The following is a 17,965-nucleotide window of genomic DNA, read 5'->3' on the forward strand; positions in this document are numbered from 1 at the left end:
ATATGGTTTTATTATTACTATCAATACTATTCAACAATGAAAAATAGCAAAGCGTTAATGAAGCTAACTACACAGATGAGTCTTGCCATCAAGCTAGCTGAAAAGGTTCAATCATGAAAGCGTTCATATTGTATATTTCATTTATAAGAGAAGTGACAGGCTAATTTGCAGATAGAATAGATTTAATGGTTACCTAGGGTTGGAAGGGATTTTTGGAGTAGGAAGACTTGAGAGTGACTGCCATTATGGATCCCTTATATTTTACTGTTAACATTTTTAATTAGTAACCATCATGTATTCTTGGCTGTCATAGAGGCAGTTAGTGTGAGACCAGGAAGCCTTGCATTGTGCTCTGTCCTTCCTAGACAGCAATATATCAGGATGGCTAAAGTTGACCCCAAGAGACCAAAGGACTTATGACTGCTTATGCCCTCTTTGTGTAGACAGGCAGAGAAGGCCACAGAAGAAAAGCCAGATGTTCTTTTCAGTATGGCAAGATTTCCAAAGTACTCTGGGAAATGAAGACAATGCTGGGCAGGGAAATTTAAAACTGATGAAATGGCAAAGTTGGACAAAACATGCTACATTTGGGAAACGAAGGCCTGTGGGCCAGCTTGCAGAAGGCCTGAAGAAAAGAGCACTACTGCTGCCCATGGACCACTGTCTGCATTCTTCTTGTTTTGTTCAGAATTCTGACCCAAGATCAAATCTAAAAACCCTAGAATCTCCATTGTAGATGTTAAAAACAAAGCAAAACAGCAGCTGAGTGAGATGTTGAGCAGCTTAAGCAGCAGAGAAAAGCTGCAGTGCATCAGTAAGGTGGTGAAGCACAAGGACAAACATGAGAAGGATGTCGGAAGTACAAGTCAAAGGCAAGGAAAGTCTCATGGAAAAAAAGGGTCTCACTGAGTTTGTTCACAAAAAGGTGGAAGATGAGGAGGAGCAGCAGAAGGAAGGAGGAAAAACAACTATTTTATTTGGCTTTTTTTGTGACAGTTTCATGTAGCCCTGTTTGCCTCAAACTCCTGATCCCCTGCATCAGCCTCCCCATAGTACTGGGATTACAGGCATGTATCACCATTCTCAGCTAAAAGTGTTTATGTGTCTCCTTGCAAATACCATGGAGAGGGGAGTGCTATGATCCACACATCTTGTCTGAGCTGTATCTACTCTCCTCATTGGGTTTAGTTTAGAATCTGACCACAGTCACAGTGGTATGATAGGGCATTTGAAGATGTTTCTGGCATCTTGTTTTCAGTTTGTGAGGTGACATTAGCATGGCCATTGGCTGAAAACCCTGAGTTGAAAACTACACATATCTGTAATTTGTAGAGTAAACAAAAACAAACTCTTAATGCTCCTTGCTTGGCATGGAGAAGATGCCTTTTGGAAGGGCTGTAGTTCAATGTATGCACTGTGAGGCTAGAACACTGTGATGGTTCCCAACAGCTTCAGGTTGTCTTGTGGTTTTCTATGTGACATAGCATTCTGTTGACATTCTTCAGCTGTAAATGAGAGAAGCTAGCATGAGAAGTGTTTGGGTTTTTAAGTTATGTGCAGTAGATATACATTAGTTTTTACAAAAAATACAGAATTCTTCATTGTCAGCAAAAAAAACCCACCAAATTAATGCAAGTGCAAGAGCCCTCTGTACCCAAGCACAATGTTTGTATGTTTAGAACACTGCAGTGTTTTTGAAGCTAAAAAAAAAATTACATATTAAAAATGTCAAATCATTTTTATATTTAGATATGATTTACCTATGTTTAAAATACACATTCAGGGCTGGAGAGATGGCTCAGTGGTTAAGAGAACATATTGTTCTTGCAGAGCACCTGAGTTCAATTACCAGCACCCACAACAGACAGCTCACAACTGCCTATAACTTCACCTCCAAGTGATCTGATACCCCTCTGACCTACCTACCCCCTGACAAGTAATAATTAAAATAAAAAATACAATAATAAAATGGTTTTTAAAAGATTTTTAAGAACTCACATAAACTTTAGCATTGTAAATATTTTAAACATACAGTTCAGCAGTTAAGTGTATTAAGACTTTGTGAAAGAGACTTCTAGGGCATTTTCATTCAGCAAAACTAAAACTCTGTACCATTAAACAACAATGCCTCATGTCCTCTTAACTCCAGCTCCCAGAAGGTACTATTTTATTCTTTCTGAAAATCTGACTACTTTCTGGAGCACACATGAAAAGCATTGTAATACTTGTCTTTGGTGACTGCTTTACTTTATTTAGAATAGTGTCACCACATGTGACAGGAATCCTTTCTGAAGCCTGAAAACCCTCTGCTACAAGTGTGCATACACTTTTAATCCTTCATTCATCCATGGACACAAAGGTTGTTCTGAGTAATGTTGCTACAAATAAAGTGTGCAAGTCTCTGTTTCAGACCCTCCTTCTAATTCTTTTCCATATAAACCCAGAAGCAGAACTACTAGATCATGGAGTCTTCTTTGGTAAGGGTTGTGAATGTACTAAAAGCCACTGAAAGTGCATTTTATTTTATTTATTTATTTTTTAAGATTTTATTTATTTATTATGTATACAGCATGTAAGAGGGCACAAGATCTCATTACAGATGGTTGTGAGCCACCATGTGGTTGCTGGGAATTGAACTCAGGACCTCTGGAAGAGCAGTCAGTGCTCTTAACCTCTGAGCCATCTCTCCAGCCCTGAATGTGTATTTTAAACATAGGTAAATCATATCTAAATAGAACTGTTAAAATATACTTCTTTAAAGAGACTAAATAAAATATATACTTACTTCAAGGACTCTGACTGAGCTGGACAATTAATCAATGTAGTTAAATAATTTATCAATCTTCTCATTCATGTAACATGGATTCTTTTTCAACAGCCTGGCTAGAAGGGTAGGCCTTTATTTTGTTTTGTTTTGTGACTAGCCTAAGTGCTGTTTGTTTTTTTTTTTAATTAATTAATTTATTTTTAATTCATGTGCATTGGTGTTTTGCTGCATATAGTCTGTGTGAAGGTGTTAAGATTCCTGGTATATGAGTTACAGACAGTTGTGAGCTGCCATGTGGGTGCTAGGAATTGAACCTGGGTCCTCTGGAAGGGCAGCCAATGTTCTTAACCACTGAGCCATCTCTCCAGCCTACTACGGGCTGTTTTTAATCATTTAAAATTTTTCATCAAGAAATAATGTGAAGAAAATAACCAATTCATAGTAACTATGGCAATATTTATTTCATTTGTTCCAGGCATGTCATTCAGATTTTTTTTTTAAAGCTAGAAAAAAGAAGCATAACTTTATTCCTTTGACCTCATATATACCTTTTGAAATTTATTCATCAGCACTCAGGGGGCAGAGGCAGGAGGATCTATGAGTTCAAGGACAGCCTGTTCTACAGAGGGAGTTCCAGGATAGCAAGGACTCTATACAGAGAAACCTTGTCTCAAAAAAGAAAGGAAAAGAAAAGAAAGGAAAAAAAAACAGAATTTAATCATAAATATTTCACATAAAAAGATATTTAAAAGTTACGGTTTGACTTTTTGGCATTTGTAAATATTATAGAATAATAATCAAGCTGGAGCGACAGCTCAGCATTACAAACATGAGCTGTTCTTCCACAGGACCCGGGTCCAACTTCCCTGCACCACATGGTACTCACAGCATCTCTAACTACAGTCTCTGGGGATCTGAGGCTTGTTCTGGTCTCCTAGGACAAAGTACACACATGGTGCACACACATACATTCAGGCAAACACTCATATACATAAAATTAAAAAAAAAAATCTCACAAAAATTTAGAATAAAAATAAAATTAAAAAATCCTATCTCCAATGTCACTGACCAAGAAAAGAGGCAATAATTTAAAAAGTAGAAGAAACAGGAGGAAAAAGAAGTGTTAAGCACACCAAATGAAAATCCTTCTCATCTCTATCACACAAAACTAGAAGAGCTGATGGCAATACAGATGGCCGGTAGTGCTCAGTAGCCCGTTCCTTTTCTGCTTCATCCAGACACTCTGAATATTGTCAAGATCCAAAAGCCTGATTTTAGGATGATAGTAAGATAACCTCAAAGAGTTTCTCTAATTAGACAAAGAAGGAGAAAGCTAAAAGGACACTTTTTTAAAAGCCAGGAGGAATGGAAGAAACCTTACTTTTCTAATCGCTTTTATTTTATTTATTTATTTATTTTTTGGTTTAGTAAAATATTATTATTATTATAATTATAATTATTATTATTATTTTACACATCAGCCATGGGTTCCCCTGTCCTCCCCCTCCTGTCCCCACCCCCACCTTCCCCCCAGCCCCTCCCCTCCATTCCCATGTCCTCCAGGATCAAGGCACCCCTGGGGATTCATTTAAACCTGGTGGATTCATTACAGGCAGGTCCTGTCCCCTCCTTCCAGGCTGAGCAAAGTGTCCCTGTATAAGCCCAAGGTTCCAAACAGCCAGCTCATGCACTAAAAGGACAGATTCTGGTCCCACAGACTGGATGCCTCTCAAACAGATCAAGCTATTCAATGGTCTCACTTATCCAGAGGGCCTGATCCAGCTGGGGGCTCCACAGCCTTTGGTTCATAATTCATGTGCTTCCATTCATTTGGCTATTTGTCCCTGTGCTTTTTCCAATCTTGGGCTCAACAATTCACGCTCTTACAGCCCCTCCTCTTTCTCAAGTATTGGACACCTGGAGCTCCACCTGGAGCCTGGCTGAGGATCTCTGCATCCACTTCCATCAGTTATTGGATGAGAGTTCCAGCACGACAGTTAGGGTGTTTGGCCATCTGATCTCCAGACTAGGTCAGATCAGGCTTTCTCTCGACCATTGCCAGCAGTCTACAGAGGATGTATCATTGTGGATTTTTGGGGACCTCTCCAGCACTCTGCCTATTCCTGTTCTCATGTGGTCTTCATTTATCATGGTCTGTTATTCCTCATTCTCCCTTTCTGTTCTTGATCCAGCTGGGATCTCCTGCTCCCCTAAGCTTTCTTTCCCTCAAACCTTGCCCTTCATTACTCCCACTGTCGTCCAGGTTGTTCATGTAGATCTCATCCATTTTTCTGTCATTGGGTGATCCCTGTGTCTTTCCTAGGGTCCTGTTTTCTAGGTAGCCTCCTGGAGTTGAAGATACGGTAGGAGAAATAGACTCTAATCACTTTTAAATAACAGGTTCCACATGGTGCAAAGTAAACGAGAGACAAGCTTGGTATTCAACTTTCTGTGTGGGTCCCAAGGCAGGTATCTAGTTATAGACAGTTATTATGTAGGACAGTTTTCCTTTCAGATAATTCATCTTACACACTTTAACAGCTTTCCTAAATAATTTTTTTGTGGCTGATTTTAAAGGAAGATGGAAATACTACCAGTCATTGGCATTGATTTCATTGGAGACTTTTTTTTGAAGTCCGTCTATGTACAGAAGCAAAATTACGAATGGCATTTCGAAGAGTTGCATTCCCCTCGGAGATATCAGAAGAATTGATGACTGAATGCAACGCCCGGTTATATGCTGCAAATGAAGGTTTGCACAATGATGAATAAAGTCAGATCTATATAATTTTCCCACTTCGTTTTCCTATCAGTACTACTTCTTTACCCAAAATGCCACAGGTATTAAATTTAGCCACTGGATAAATATTTACTGAATACTTATAATCGAGCAAGCACTCTGGAAGGAAATTAAAGAGAATACAGAAAATGGTAGCAAAGGTAAAGGTGCAGTGAAGTACTTCCACACCACAGGTATATACAAATTGTCACTATAATCTGAAGAAGGGTATGAATGAACATCTAAGGAACACTGGAAAGATTTGAAAAGCTGTACCATTTCAAGTGGGCCTTGGGGATTGATAGGAGGAAAGAAAAAAGGCATTACAGGTAGAGAAATAAGTGTATGAGATGCAAACGTGTAAGAGGAAGTTTGGTGAGGCTGCAGTGTGGCCTGAGACCAGAGAGAAGTATATAAGATACATCATGCATTTCATACTGTTTTGGAGAGAAGTTTTAAAGTAAGGGAATGATAAGATTCATAGGACAGGTAAATTTATATCACAGAGATGAAACACATAAAAAACGTAAATACTGGTAACATTTTCAGTGTTTATGTGAGGCTGATGGAGTCCCTATGTTCTATAAGTCAATATTTAGTGATGGACAAGAAACATTAGCAACCTAAGGAAGGATTCCACTCTCTCTACTTGGGACTTTCTTGTTTTGTTTTCAAGACAGGGTTTGTCTGTGTTAACAGTCCTGAAACTAGTTTAGACCAGATTGACCTTGAACTCACAGAGATCCACCTGCCTCTGCCTCCCAAGTGCTGGGATTAAAGGTGTGCCCCACCACCGCCCGGCTCCTTGGGACTCTTGATAGAGCTCCTCGTCTGTCTTGGTGTCACCAGTAGAATGGACAGTCTAATATGGATATATGCTTGCAATTCTGTATTAGACACCATTAAAGTATGTGGATAACAGACTCCTAATTTAGCCATAAAGGACAAACTCTTAATAGTATTCAGTTAAGTGAAAAGCTGGAACCCAAGTCCTCTTACATATAATATAATGAGCTGGAAATGCTTCTCCACCATAAAGAGGACTAATAGAAATGAAACTATATGGGGTTGGGGATTGGCTCAGTGGTAGAGCGCTTGCCTAGCAAGCACAAGGCCCTGGGTTGATCCTCAGCTCTGGGGAAAAAAAAAAAAAAAAAAAAAGAAAAAAGAAAAAGAAATTAAACTATAACAATTTTCATCGCTTTACATGGCTGTTTTATAAAGGTATATATAAAATTCTCTTATAAATAAATAAATAAATATATACATATAAAGTTCTCAAATTCTACAGAACCACAATCACTACGATATATATGTATGTATGTATGTATGTATGTATGTATGTATGATTGCTATTAGAACTCAACCAATCCTTAAGAAACTTACCTCTGTAGTTTTTATAGAAAATGCAATTGTTGGCACAGGTATCAGGGTGAGCATCCCAGAAATCAGGACCACAACAGCATAAAGGAGGTAAAGTGATATTATAAAGCTTCATTTTCTCCTGGACCTGGGCTCGTAAAGCTTCTACATATCTATAAAAGTACAGTGTGGTCAGACAAATCAACTACTAAGAGAAAAAACATAAATCCTGATTTTATACCCAGCTTCCAATGCTCTGTCCCTTGAGTCTTTCTATGCAGTGGGAAATAGCACTATGAAAATGCAGTACTGGCCAGGCGGTGGTGGTGCATGCCTTTAATCCCAGCACTCTGGAGGCAGAGGCAGGAGGATCTCTGTGAGTTCGAGGCCAGCCTGGTCTACAAAGTGAGATCCAGGAAAGGCACAAAGCTACACAGAAAAAACCCCGTTTCAAAACAACAACAACAACAAAAAGTATAACATGAAATAAACCCTTTCCTTGCTGGGCAGTGGTGGCGGCGCACGACTTTAATCCCAGCACTCAGGAGGCAGAGCCAGGCGGATCTCTGTGAGTTCGAGGCCAGCCTGGGCTACCAAGTGAGTTCCAGGAAAGGCGCAAAGCTACACAGGGAAACCCTGTCTCAAAAAAACATAAAAAAAAAAAATGCAGTACTGGTCCCACGAGGCACTAGCCAACAAAACAGTAGTGGAGTATGCACCCTAGATGAGGGAAAGTACGAGAGGACACTCTCTCTGGTTTGGTTTTTCAAGACGGGGTTTCTCTGCGTAGCCCTGACTGTCCTGGAACTCACTCTGTTGATCAGGCTTGCCTCAAACTCAGAGATCCGCCTGCTTCTGCCTTCCAAGTGCTGAGATTAAAGGTGTGGGCCACCACCGCCCAGCTAAACCAAGACTCTTAAGGAATATGAGCCAGAACTTCATGCAGGACATTTAAAATCAGTCACCTTACATATTCTTTTTCTTTCCGGTGCTGTTTTTCCCTGGCTCCTTTTATTTCTTCAAGTTGTAACTGGGCTAAAACATCACTTATCTTCTCTTCTGAATAAGGTTCTTCATGACAATGCATTCTTAGGAGTCTCTGTTCTTCAGCATAGCGCTGCTGTTCTTTCCTTTTCTTAATTCTGAAAATGAAACAAAACAAACTTAGGAATTTTCTAAAATGGTTTTTTAAAATTAGCTTCCTGATCCAAATAACTCAAATTCCCTCAAAAAGGGAATCAGAAAATCAGTTCAGCAATCCAAGAGCTTTGTTTGTTTGTTAGTTTTTTGAGACAGAATATCTCTGTGTAGCTCTGGCTGTCCTGGAAGTCAGAGATCTGCCTGCCTCTGCCTCCCAAGTGTGGGATTAAAGGTGTGGTCAACTCCCCCCTCCCTCCCAAGAACATTTAAAAAAGTGTTTGTGCTGGTTGACCGATTTTATCTTCTTTTTTAAAAAAATGTACATTGGGGTTTTGCCTGCATGTGTGTCTGTGTGAGGATGGCACATCCCCTAGAACTGGAGTTACAGACAGTTGTGAACTGCCATGTGGGTGCTGGGAATTGAACCCGGATCCTTTGGAAGAATGGCTATAGTGATCAGTGCACTTAACCACTGAGCCATCTCTCCAGCCCCGAGTTTGTCTTCTCATCTGTATAAATCGATTCTCAAAGGGAAATGACAAATGGCCAGTAAGACATCTTCTGTAAGAATCCCAGCACAAGAACAGGCTCAGGTTAAAGCTACCTGTTGGCAGGACACTTGCCACTACCAAAATGGTATAACACGGACCAGATTTGTCCTCACACCAAAGAAACTTAAAAAGCAAATATGATAAAATACAAGAAATAACACCAAAAGCTATGCAGAGAAACTCTGTCTTGAAAAACCAAGGAGAGAGACACATGGTTTGTCTTCTCATACTTTTCCTCGTCTAGGGTGCATACTCCACTACTGTTCGGTTGGCTAACACCTCTTGGGACCAGTACTGCATTGTCATAGTGCTATTTCCCACTGCATAGAAAGACTCAAGGGACAGAGCAGTGGAAGCTGGCCTGAAACTCACAATATAGACCAGACTGGCCTTGAATTTATACAGTTCCACCTGCCTCTGTTTCCCAAGTACCAGGACTAAAGCTGCTGGTATTATACTCCACACTTGGTCTAGATCCCAAACATTTTTAAACCTCAAAGTAGACATTAAAATGTATGTAGGATTTAGGATATAGCTCAGTGGTAGAGGGTTTGCTTAGCATGCATGAGACCTTGGGGTAAATCCACAGCACCACCCGCAAAGACATTATTTTAGGATTTGGATAAGTGACTCAGCAGTTAAGCACACTGGCTGCTCTCTAGAGGACCTGAACTCAATTCCCAGCACCCTCACAGTGGTTCCCAAACATCTTTAACTCCAGTTCCAGGGGATCTAGCACTTTCTTCTGGCCTCCTTGGTCACCAAACATGTGGTACATACATGCAGGCAGAACACTTATACATATAAAGTATTTTAAAATTATATCCTTATTTGTATATCTTTTATGTATCGAAATATGTAAGAGTACGCACACATATATAAGGTAATTACTGACAGAACTATAAGGAAATATATGTCAACATTTCAATGTCCCTTCCTCAATTACTGACAGTAAGTAGACAGACTAGTGGAAATGACACAGTTAAGTTCTATGGACCAACTTGACCTAGTTGACATTGGTAGAATAAGATTTTAAGAATAATATATATTTTCCTACTACAAAGCTCTTGAACTTAAAAATTTTGCAAAGATAGACAACATGCTAGACCAGTGGTTCTCAACCTGTGGGTCCCCCTTTGGGGGATCGAAAGACCTTTTCAGAGGAGTCACCTAAGACCATTGGAAAACACAGATATTTACATTATGATTCATAGCAGTACCAAATTTACAGTTATGAAGTAGCAATGAAAATAACGTTATGGTTGGGGTGACCACAACATGAGGTCACAGTAGGAGGAAGGTTGAGAACCACTGCCCTAGACTATAAAACCAATGTTAATAAATTCAAAAGGATTCAAGTAATGCTCAACATATTTTCTCTGACCATAATAGAATTAAATTAGAAATTAATAACAAACTTAGAAAACCCAATATATTTGGGAACTATACGGTACACCTCTAAATAATTTATTATAAAAAAAGAAATGGAAATTAGAAGGAATTTTTTGTGTTTTGTTTTTTGTTTTTCCCGAGACAGAGTTTCTCTGTGTAGCTTTAGAGCCAGTCCTGGAACTTACTCTGTAGACCAGGCTGGCCTCAAACTCACAAAAATCTGCTGCCTCTGCCTCCTGAGTGCTGAGATCAAAGGTATGTGCCACCACTGCCCAAAAATAATTTTTATCTGAGTAAAATGATTTACTAGATACAGCTAAAGAATATTTAGTAAGGCTGGAGTGATGGCTCAGGGGATAAGAACACTGGCTACTCTTCCAGAGGACCCATTTGGGTTTCCAGCACCACATGGCAGCTCACAACTGTCTGTAACTCCAGTTTCAAGGGAGAACTCCAGTTTTGCAGAAACCAGGAACATACATGGTACATAGACATACATGCAGCAAAATAACCATACACACAAAATACACTTAAAAGCCGGGCGGTGGTGGCGCACGCCTTTAACCCCAGCAGAGGCAGGTGTATCTCTATGAGTTCAAGGCCAGCCTGGTTTCCAAAGCGAGTTCCAGGAAAGATGCAAGGCTACACAGAGAAACCCTGTCTCGAAAAACAAAACAAAACAAAACACTTAAAAAAGAGAGCATGTAGTAGACAATTTCTATAAGTGCCTATATTAGAAAAATAAAATAAAAAGGGCCTTAGATCAAAGGCCTTAGCTTCTAAATAAATTAAAAAGAGGAAAATCAAGCTCAAGATAAGTACAAGAAAACAAATAATAAAGGAAATAATAGAGAGCTGAAACAAATTGGCAAAAAGAAAAATAATAAATACTGAAATGAAAACTTAGCTCTTTGATAACTGTTAAGTCGGTCTAACTGTGAGGGAAAATGATACAAATTATTAATATAAAAGTAAAATGTGATCATTACAGATTCTACTGTAATCTACAAGGCTCAGGATAATTTTATGCCAATAAAATTTTCCAACTTGGATGAAGTTACCATGTGAAAGAAACATGTTACTTACAGTCCTAATATTAGCAACAATGAAACAGCAGTTTCACAATGAGACGTACAGAACCACATGGGATGATAGGCAAATTCTACCAAATGCTTAAGGAAGAAATAAAGCCAGCTGGTACTCATCCAACAAGACTGAAGAAGAAAAATGGCTTCCCGACTATTCTCTAACACTAGCATTACCCTTAAGCCCAAAGAAATAAAACTCCCAAATCAGAAAAAAAAAAAAAAAAAAAAAGCACAAGTTAGTATCTCTCATCATACATGTAACATTTTGTCTATTTCTTTTCTGGAGTTGAGAGCTGAACCCAGGGCCTTGTATATAAACACTCTACTACTGAACTAAATCCCCAATCCTTATTCTGTCTATTTTCGGTCTATTATGATATTGTATTGAAATTTCCATTTATGGTTGTTGACAGCATACAGGAATGCACATTTATTTTAGCTTTAGACATCAATAATGTGCCCTGCAACCTTGCTAAACTTGCTTTCAAATTCCAGTGGAGCTTTACAAAGTGATCACGTCATTTTCAAATAAAGGCAGCTTTACTTCTTTGTTAAATTGTCTTATTTCTTTTTCTTGCCAGATTGCACTGACGAGAACTTTCAGTATGACTTGAGTAGATGTGATGAGAATGGGCAGCTTCAGATTTGGAAAGAAAGCATTTAGTCTTTCATATGAAGTACATTAGTTGTAAGTTTTTCAATAGATGTTTTTTATCAAAGTAAATAAATCCCTTTCTCTTTACAATTTGTTGAAAAGCTTTTTAAAATTTTCTAACCAGGTGTTGGATTTTGCACTGTGGTCATGTAGCCTCACTTCCTCTCAAACTCCATTCCTTCTTTTGAAAGTTAAATCAATTCTGTCCCTGGGGTACAACCCACTTGGTAATATTAATACGCTGTTTGGTTCTCTTGGCTCAGAATGCTGATATAGGTGTAGGTAGTAAAACACTGTGCTCATAATGTCTCAGGCGGAAATAACAACTCTATTGGGAACCCAACTAGAGGCAATTCATATTATATTCTTGCAAACAATTTGTCTCTATTTTGTTCATGTCCTGAGACTTTGTGCAAGGCTAAATTTAAAAGACATCTCTTCTAGATTGGATCTACTTCTGATCTGTGGCTTTCCTTTGCATGTAGTAATATTGGTACAATCACTTTGAAAAGCAGTTTAACGGCTTCTTTTAAGACTGAAATACACACCTCTTTTTTGGCAGGTACTTAGCCAAGAGAAAAGAAAATATATGCCCAGTACTAATGCTTGAATACAATTGTCACTGAAAATTTATTTAAGACCAAGTCAATGCCTGTCTACAAAGCTTCAAAGGATGAGATGACTTTTGGGAGCTAAGGCTCCTTTAAGTTAAAGCCAACGCTCATTTCCCAATCCGAAAACTCTTACAGACTTAAGGATGTACTAAGTCTACTTTGCTTGTGTCCTAATACAAAGCCTAAATGACAAAGCACCCATTTAAACTGTTTACTGGAGAGAAATCCTGTGACAGGTCCCATGTGCTCCGGGCTGGCCTAGAATTCCCTAGGCAGCCGAGTGTTCTAGTCTCTTTCCTGTCCCTGTGATGAAGCATTCTGACTCCTTCTGAAGGGAAGAAATACTTTATTTCATCGTATACTTCCAGGTCACAGTCCACCGTAAAGGGAAGTCAAGGGCAGGAAGTCAACTAGGATCCTAATGTCAGAACCATGGAGGAATGCGGCTTGCTGGCTTGCTCTCTGGGTCACTCCCTGGCTCATGCTTAGCTAGCTTTTTATACACCTTAGTACAACATGCCTGACAAACAGTGCCACTCACAATGGGTTGGGCCTGCTTACATCAATTAATAATCAAGACAATTCTTCATAAATACACCCACATACCAACCTGATCCAGGCAAATCTTCAACTGAAGCTTCTCCTCTCAAAAAACTCCAGGCTGTGTCAGGATGACTGACTAAGACTAAGTTCTTCCTGAGTGCTGGGATCACTGGTGTGCACCATCACACAGTTTGTGTGGTACTACAGATCAGCCCAGGGATGTATGTATGCTGGGCAAGCAGTCTACCAAGTGAGCTATATCCCCAGCCTATTCACTGAGCAGTTTAAGCTTACTGTTGAGAGAAATACTTCTTAGGGAAAACAAGAAATCAACAGAAAGCTCTTCCGGAAAAAAAAAAATTATTCATTGTTGATAATGAACTTGGATCTCCAAGAGCTCTGATGGGGATATATGAAGAGATCAATGTTATTTCCATACTTCCTAAGGATAAACAGATCGAATGGATTTGAGCAAAGTAACTGTAAGTGTTCTGGGAAGGATTACTGCAGGCAAATGCTATCAAGTACCATATGCCAAAAGTATATCTTTCATGAAAAGAAGAGTCAGTTAATGGTACCATTATCTGATTGCAAGAAACTGTTAGTAACTTGGGTATCTGCAGAAGATCAACGCTATAGAAAGTTCTACTCCAGCCTAGACTACAAAATAAATGAGAGACCCTGTCTCAAAATAAAAATAAATTTAAAACTGCTGCTACAGCCACTCCAACATTCAGTAACCATTCACTCTGATAAGTCAGCAGCCATCAACACAAGCACAAGACTCTCCACTAACAAAAATTACAATTTGTCAAAGGCTCAGATGATTGTCAACATTTCTTACTAATAAGGAATTTATTTGAGGCAGGTTCTAACTATGTCACCCTAGTTTGGCCTAGAACTTGCGCTGTAGACCAGACTGGCTTCCAATCACAGAGATCATCCTGCCTCTGCCTCCCCAGTGTTGGGCTTAAAGGCGTGCAACACCACACCATCTAGTAAAGTTTTTTGTTTGTTTGTTTTGTTTTGTTTTTTCGAGACAGGGTTTCTGTGTTGTTTTGATGCCTGTCCTGGATCTCGCTCTGTAGACCAGGCTGGCCTTGAACTCACAGAGATCCGCCTGCCTCTGCCTCCTGAGTGCTGAGATTAAAGGTTTGCATCACTACCATCTGGCCTAACAAAGTATTTTTACTGAAAATGTATATTATATATTTTTAGATACATATTTTTAGATACAATGTTATTATACATTTAATAGGCTATGCTATAGTATAAAGGTAACTTTTATATGCACTGGGAATACAATTCATGTGACTATCTTTTGTGATATTTACTTTATTGCAGTGGTTGGGAACCAAACCCATAATATCTCCAAAGTATGCTTTAATATAAGTCTAAAATATGCAACCAGTCCACTCAGAAAGCAAACCAGTGTTGCCTGGGTTAGAGGCAGAGGGTGCAGAAGGCTACCAAGGGACATGACAAAAGTCCTGGGGATGACAGGTGCCCTAGTTAGGATTACTATCGCTATGACCTTGACCAAAAGCAAGTTGGAGAGATAAGAGTTTATTAGGATTATACTTCCACAGCATAGTCCGCTACTGAAGGAAGTCGGGACAGAAAGTCAAGTAGGGCTGAAATCCAGAGGCAGGAGCTGATGCAGAGGCCACAGAGGTTGCTGCTTACTTGCTTACTCCGCCTGCTTTCTTATAGAACCCAAGACTACCAGGCCCAGGGATGGCATCATTTACATGGGCCGGGCCCTCCCCCATCAATCACTAATTAAGAAAATGCCCTACAGCCTGATCTTACGGAGACATTTTCTCAATTGTGATTCCCTCCTTTCAGATGACTCTAGCTTGTGTAAAGTTGACATAAAACTAGCCAGCACAACAGGTATGTTTACTATCATGACACTGGTAGTGGTTTCATCTGTTACATATGTCAAAACATACCAACTTTTGGTGCTGGGGAGATGGCTCAGTCAGTAAAGTGTTTGCCATACCAGCATGAAGGTCTGAGTTTGGATTCTCAGCATCCATGAAAAAGCCAAGTGCAGTGGCATGTGTCTGTAACCCCAGTACTAGCAAATACTTTGTCAAAGACTTATTTATTCTATTTTATGTGTCTGAGTGTTTTGTCTAGATGTGCATATGTGCATAGGTATCAGATACCCTGCAACTGGAGTGGTTGTGAGCCATCATATGGGTGCTGGGAACCCAATCCAGGTCCTCTGCAAAAGCAAACAGTGCTCTTAACTACTGAACCATCCCTCAGCCCCCAGACTCAACACTTCTTGAATAAAGTAAAAACTCTGCTAAAAATTCTAAGCCTCTATCTATTTGTGGAAGACTGTAAACTCTGGGGGGAACTAAAGTCTCCATTTTGTTAGATTAAATTTAAGGTCTAGACACCATACTACAAAACTAAAAGATCAGGCACTAGAAGAACAATAGGCATGGATGTTGTCAGTGTGGAGCTAATTCATCCGTATTCTGAGAGCTAACCACTAGCCACTCCCAGGAGAGAGAGACACGGCCACGTTAAACAAGGATTTTCTCACAACTGCCTTCCCACATGTGCTAGTATTTTCTGAGCTACCCCTATAAATCTCAGTTGAGTATTTCTCAAAGCGCATAAAAACAGTTTTTATGGCATGCCTGAAACCAAAGCACAACTGAAAGGTGTAACAGGGCAGAGGTGAGATGTCTCATTATTGCAACCTGGGCACAGGGAATCTCTTTACACCAGGGAAGATCAAGATTGAAAGGCATGTGAGGCAATGAACTTGGGAATGTGAGCCAGGTGATGTGGAAAAACCCAGCACAGGCACATACAGAGACGGCACCGACTTTAACCTAGGCTGCTCTCAACCTAAGTTAGAGAATGAAAGCCAAAGACTGAAAGCGCAAACTTAAAAGGCAAGCCTAGGATCACAGGTGTTTGGCTAGGATCGACACATGTAAAGAACTTTTTTTTTTTTTTTTGGTTTTGTTTTGTTGAGACAGGGTTTATTTTTGTAGCCCTGGCTGTTTTGAAACCTATTCTGTAGACCAGGCTGGCCTAGAATTCAGAGAGATCTTGCTTGCTTGCTTGCTTGCTTGTTCTTCCTTTTCTTTGCTTTTTTCCACTTTAAAAAGGGGATTTTATTTATTTGTACTTTATGTGTATGGATGTTTAGTCTGCATGTCTGCCTGCACCACATGCAAGTGGTGCTCACCAAGGTCAGAAGACGGCATTAGCTCCCCTGCAACTGGAGTTTCAGATGGCTGTTAGCCATGCTGGTGCTGGGAACCAAACTGAACTACTTACCTAACTACTCAACTGTCCAACTACAGAACCATCTCTCCAGCCCTGTGCACTCCTTAATTATTTCACTATGAACTATGCTATGGTGACTTGGGCTTTGAGGGGGTTACAGCCGCAACATCATGGTGGCCCATCAAGCATCCCTCCTCAACTCTGCTCAGCAATGGTTCATCTTCATCACTTTGACTGGACTGAGAACATTTAGGGGGACTGGTAAAACATTCTTTTGGTGTGCCTACGGTGAGTTTCCAGAGACCACTGACCAAAGAACTTTTCAAAAGGGAGCCAGAAAAGAAGCATACTTTGAGGACATTCATATTTGTTACCGTCAGTAACTCCTGACTTTGTCATAAAAGAAGATCTGATGAAGCAGAGGGAAGGTTTCAATGATGAAATATAAACAGAGCCAAGTGAGTGACAACAGAAAACATCAGCATCAAATTCAAACCATGTGTTAGTTTGGACACTACAAGCAGCAGCATAAACCATATGAAATTCCTTCTTACGAGGATGGTTCTCTTTATTTGAGCTGACATCTTAGGTACCACTGATAGAACAGAATTGATGGCGTTAACTCCCTGCCTCCCCTTAGACGTCCTTCTCCTCAGTCAGTTACCTTAACTTTCTGCCTCCAGGTCTATATTTCTTCACCCCTCTGAAACAGCTTACAGATGGAGCACTCCAATAAAAAACAGCTCTTTAAGGTCATTCTCTGCATTGGCAGTGCTGTCCCAAAGGGACAAAGAATTAAGTATTACAATAGTTTGTGATCCTCCAGAAAAGGAACAGTACATAAACAAAAATGCATTCTATCTGTGGCCTAAAATTTTAGAGTGTGTTGGGGAAATGTCTAAAAAGGCTCTTTGGGAACATTGGAAAAAAGCTGAGGAACTGTGGGAGCATTTTCCTGACTTTATTGACTTGCTAACTACTCCTTCCTTCTGGAAACTTTTCTTTCTCAGCCTTTGAATGCATTACTTCTGTTGGGTTTCCTCATATACCTTTCTGGACCCATCCTTCCCTGTCTGCTTTGCAAGCATATCTCCTTAAAGCTCTGGTAGATGTTTTCCTTTTCTCATGATAGTCTTTCACCCCACGTGACTTAATCTCTGGCTTCTGCTTCAGTTCCCACCCACAGCCACCTGTAACTCACAAAGCCACAGCACTGTCACAGATTATGCTCCTGGGATTCAAGTCTACCTGTCAATTTGACATCTCCATTGGATATCTCTCAGGGAAAGAATCCATAGCTTTGGTCAGAATCCTCAGATAAGAATAACCATCACAGTGCACTTTCAGAAAGGAGCATAAAATCCAAAATGACAGCGCTACAAAGGTTGATAAGTAATCTGCTCTACATACAAGCTTCTATTTTCTAATGTCTTCAAAGCTTCTTATGCAAACATACCTTTACTGATACACAACAGAAACTAGTGGAGGTCAGGACAATGGTGTGACTACTATTACAACACTTCTCTGGTAATAATGAAGGGTATTCTGAAACCAATGTCAAATTTTCAATAAAAGAGGTAAGAATCCAAGAGACTGCAAGTTGTTCAATAAATTCAATATACTGGGCATTTGCACAACTAAACAAGTAGATACTAATATTTAAACTTCTGAAGTATACTATAAAAAACAAACTGACATGATTATGAAACTGTATGTAATATAATATAAAAATAATAATCTAATTTAGCAAACAACTCAAAAAAGTTTGTGGTATTTTTGTTTTCTTTTCTTTGAGACAGAGTCTCACTAGGTA

At 39.6% G+C, this 17,965-nt stretch overlaps 1 protein-coding gene across 6 annotated transcripts in view; it reads right to left on the reverse strand.

Annotated features, from left to right (window-relative positions):
- Positions 1-1,037: 1,037 nt before the first annotated feature.
- Positions 1,038-17,965, reverse strand: part of Ccdc15 (coiled-coil domain containing 15) — a 68,766-nt gene continuing 51,838 nt past the window's right edge. For 5 of the 6 annotated variants that reach the window (XM_036194302.1, XM_036194301.1, XM_036194300.1 and 2 more), the window contains 3 exons: positions 7,874-8,050; positions 6,933-7,081; positions 5,066-5,507 (listed from right to left, as the gene is read on the reverse strand). In XM_036194302.1, the coding sequence (XP_036050195.1) occupies positions 5,380-5,507; positions 6,933-7,081; positions 7,874-8,050 (454 nt within the window). In that variant the 3' untranslated portion in view covers positions 5,066-5,379. Of the gene's footprint in view, positions 1,506-5,065; positions 5,508-6,932; positions 7,082-7,873; positions 8,051-17,965 lie in introns of those variants that run through there. The other variant, XM_036194298.1, reaches the window with a different exon arrangement.

The sequence above is a fragment of the Onychomys torridus genome, chromosome 7 (assembly GCF_903995425.1).
Source record: "Onychomys torridus chromosome 7, mOncTor1.1, whole genome shotgun sequence".
NCBI lineage: Eukaryota > Metazoa > Chordata > Mammalia > Rodentia > Cricetidae > Onychomys > Onychomys torridus.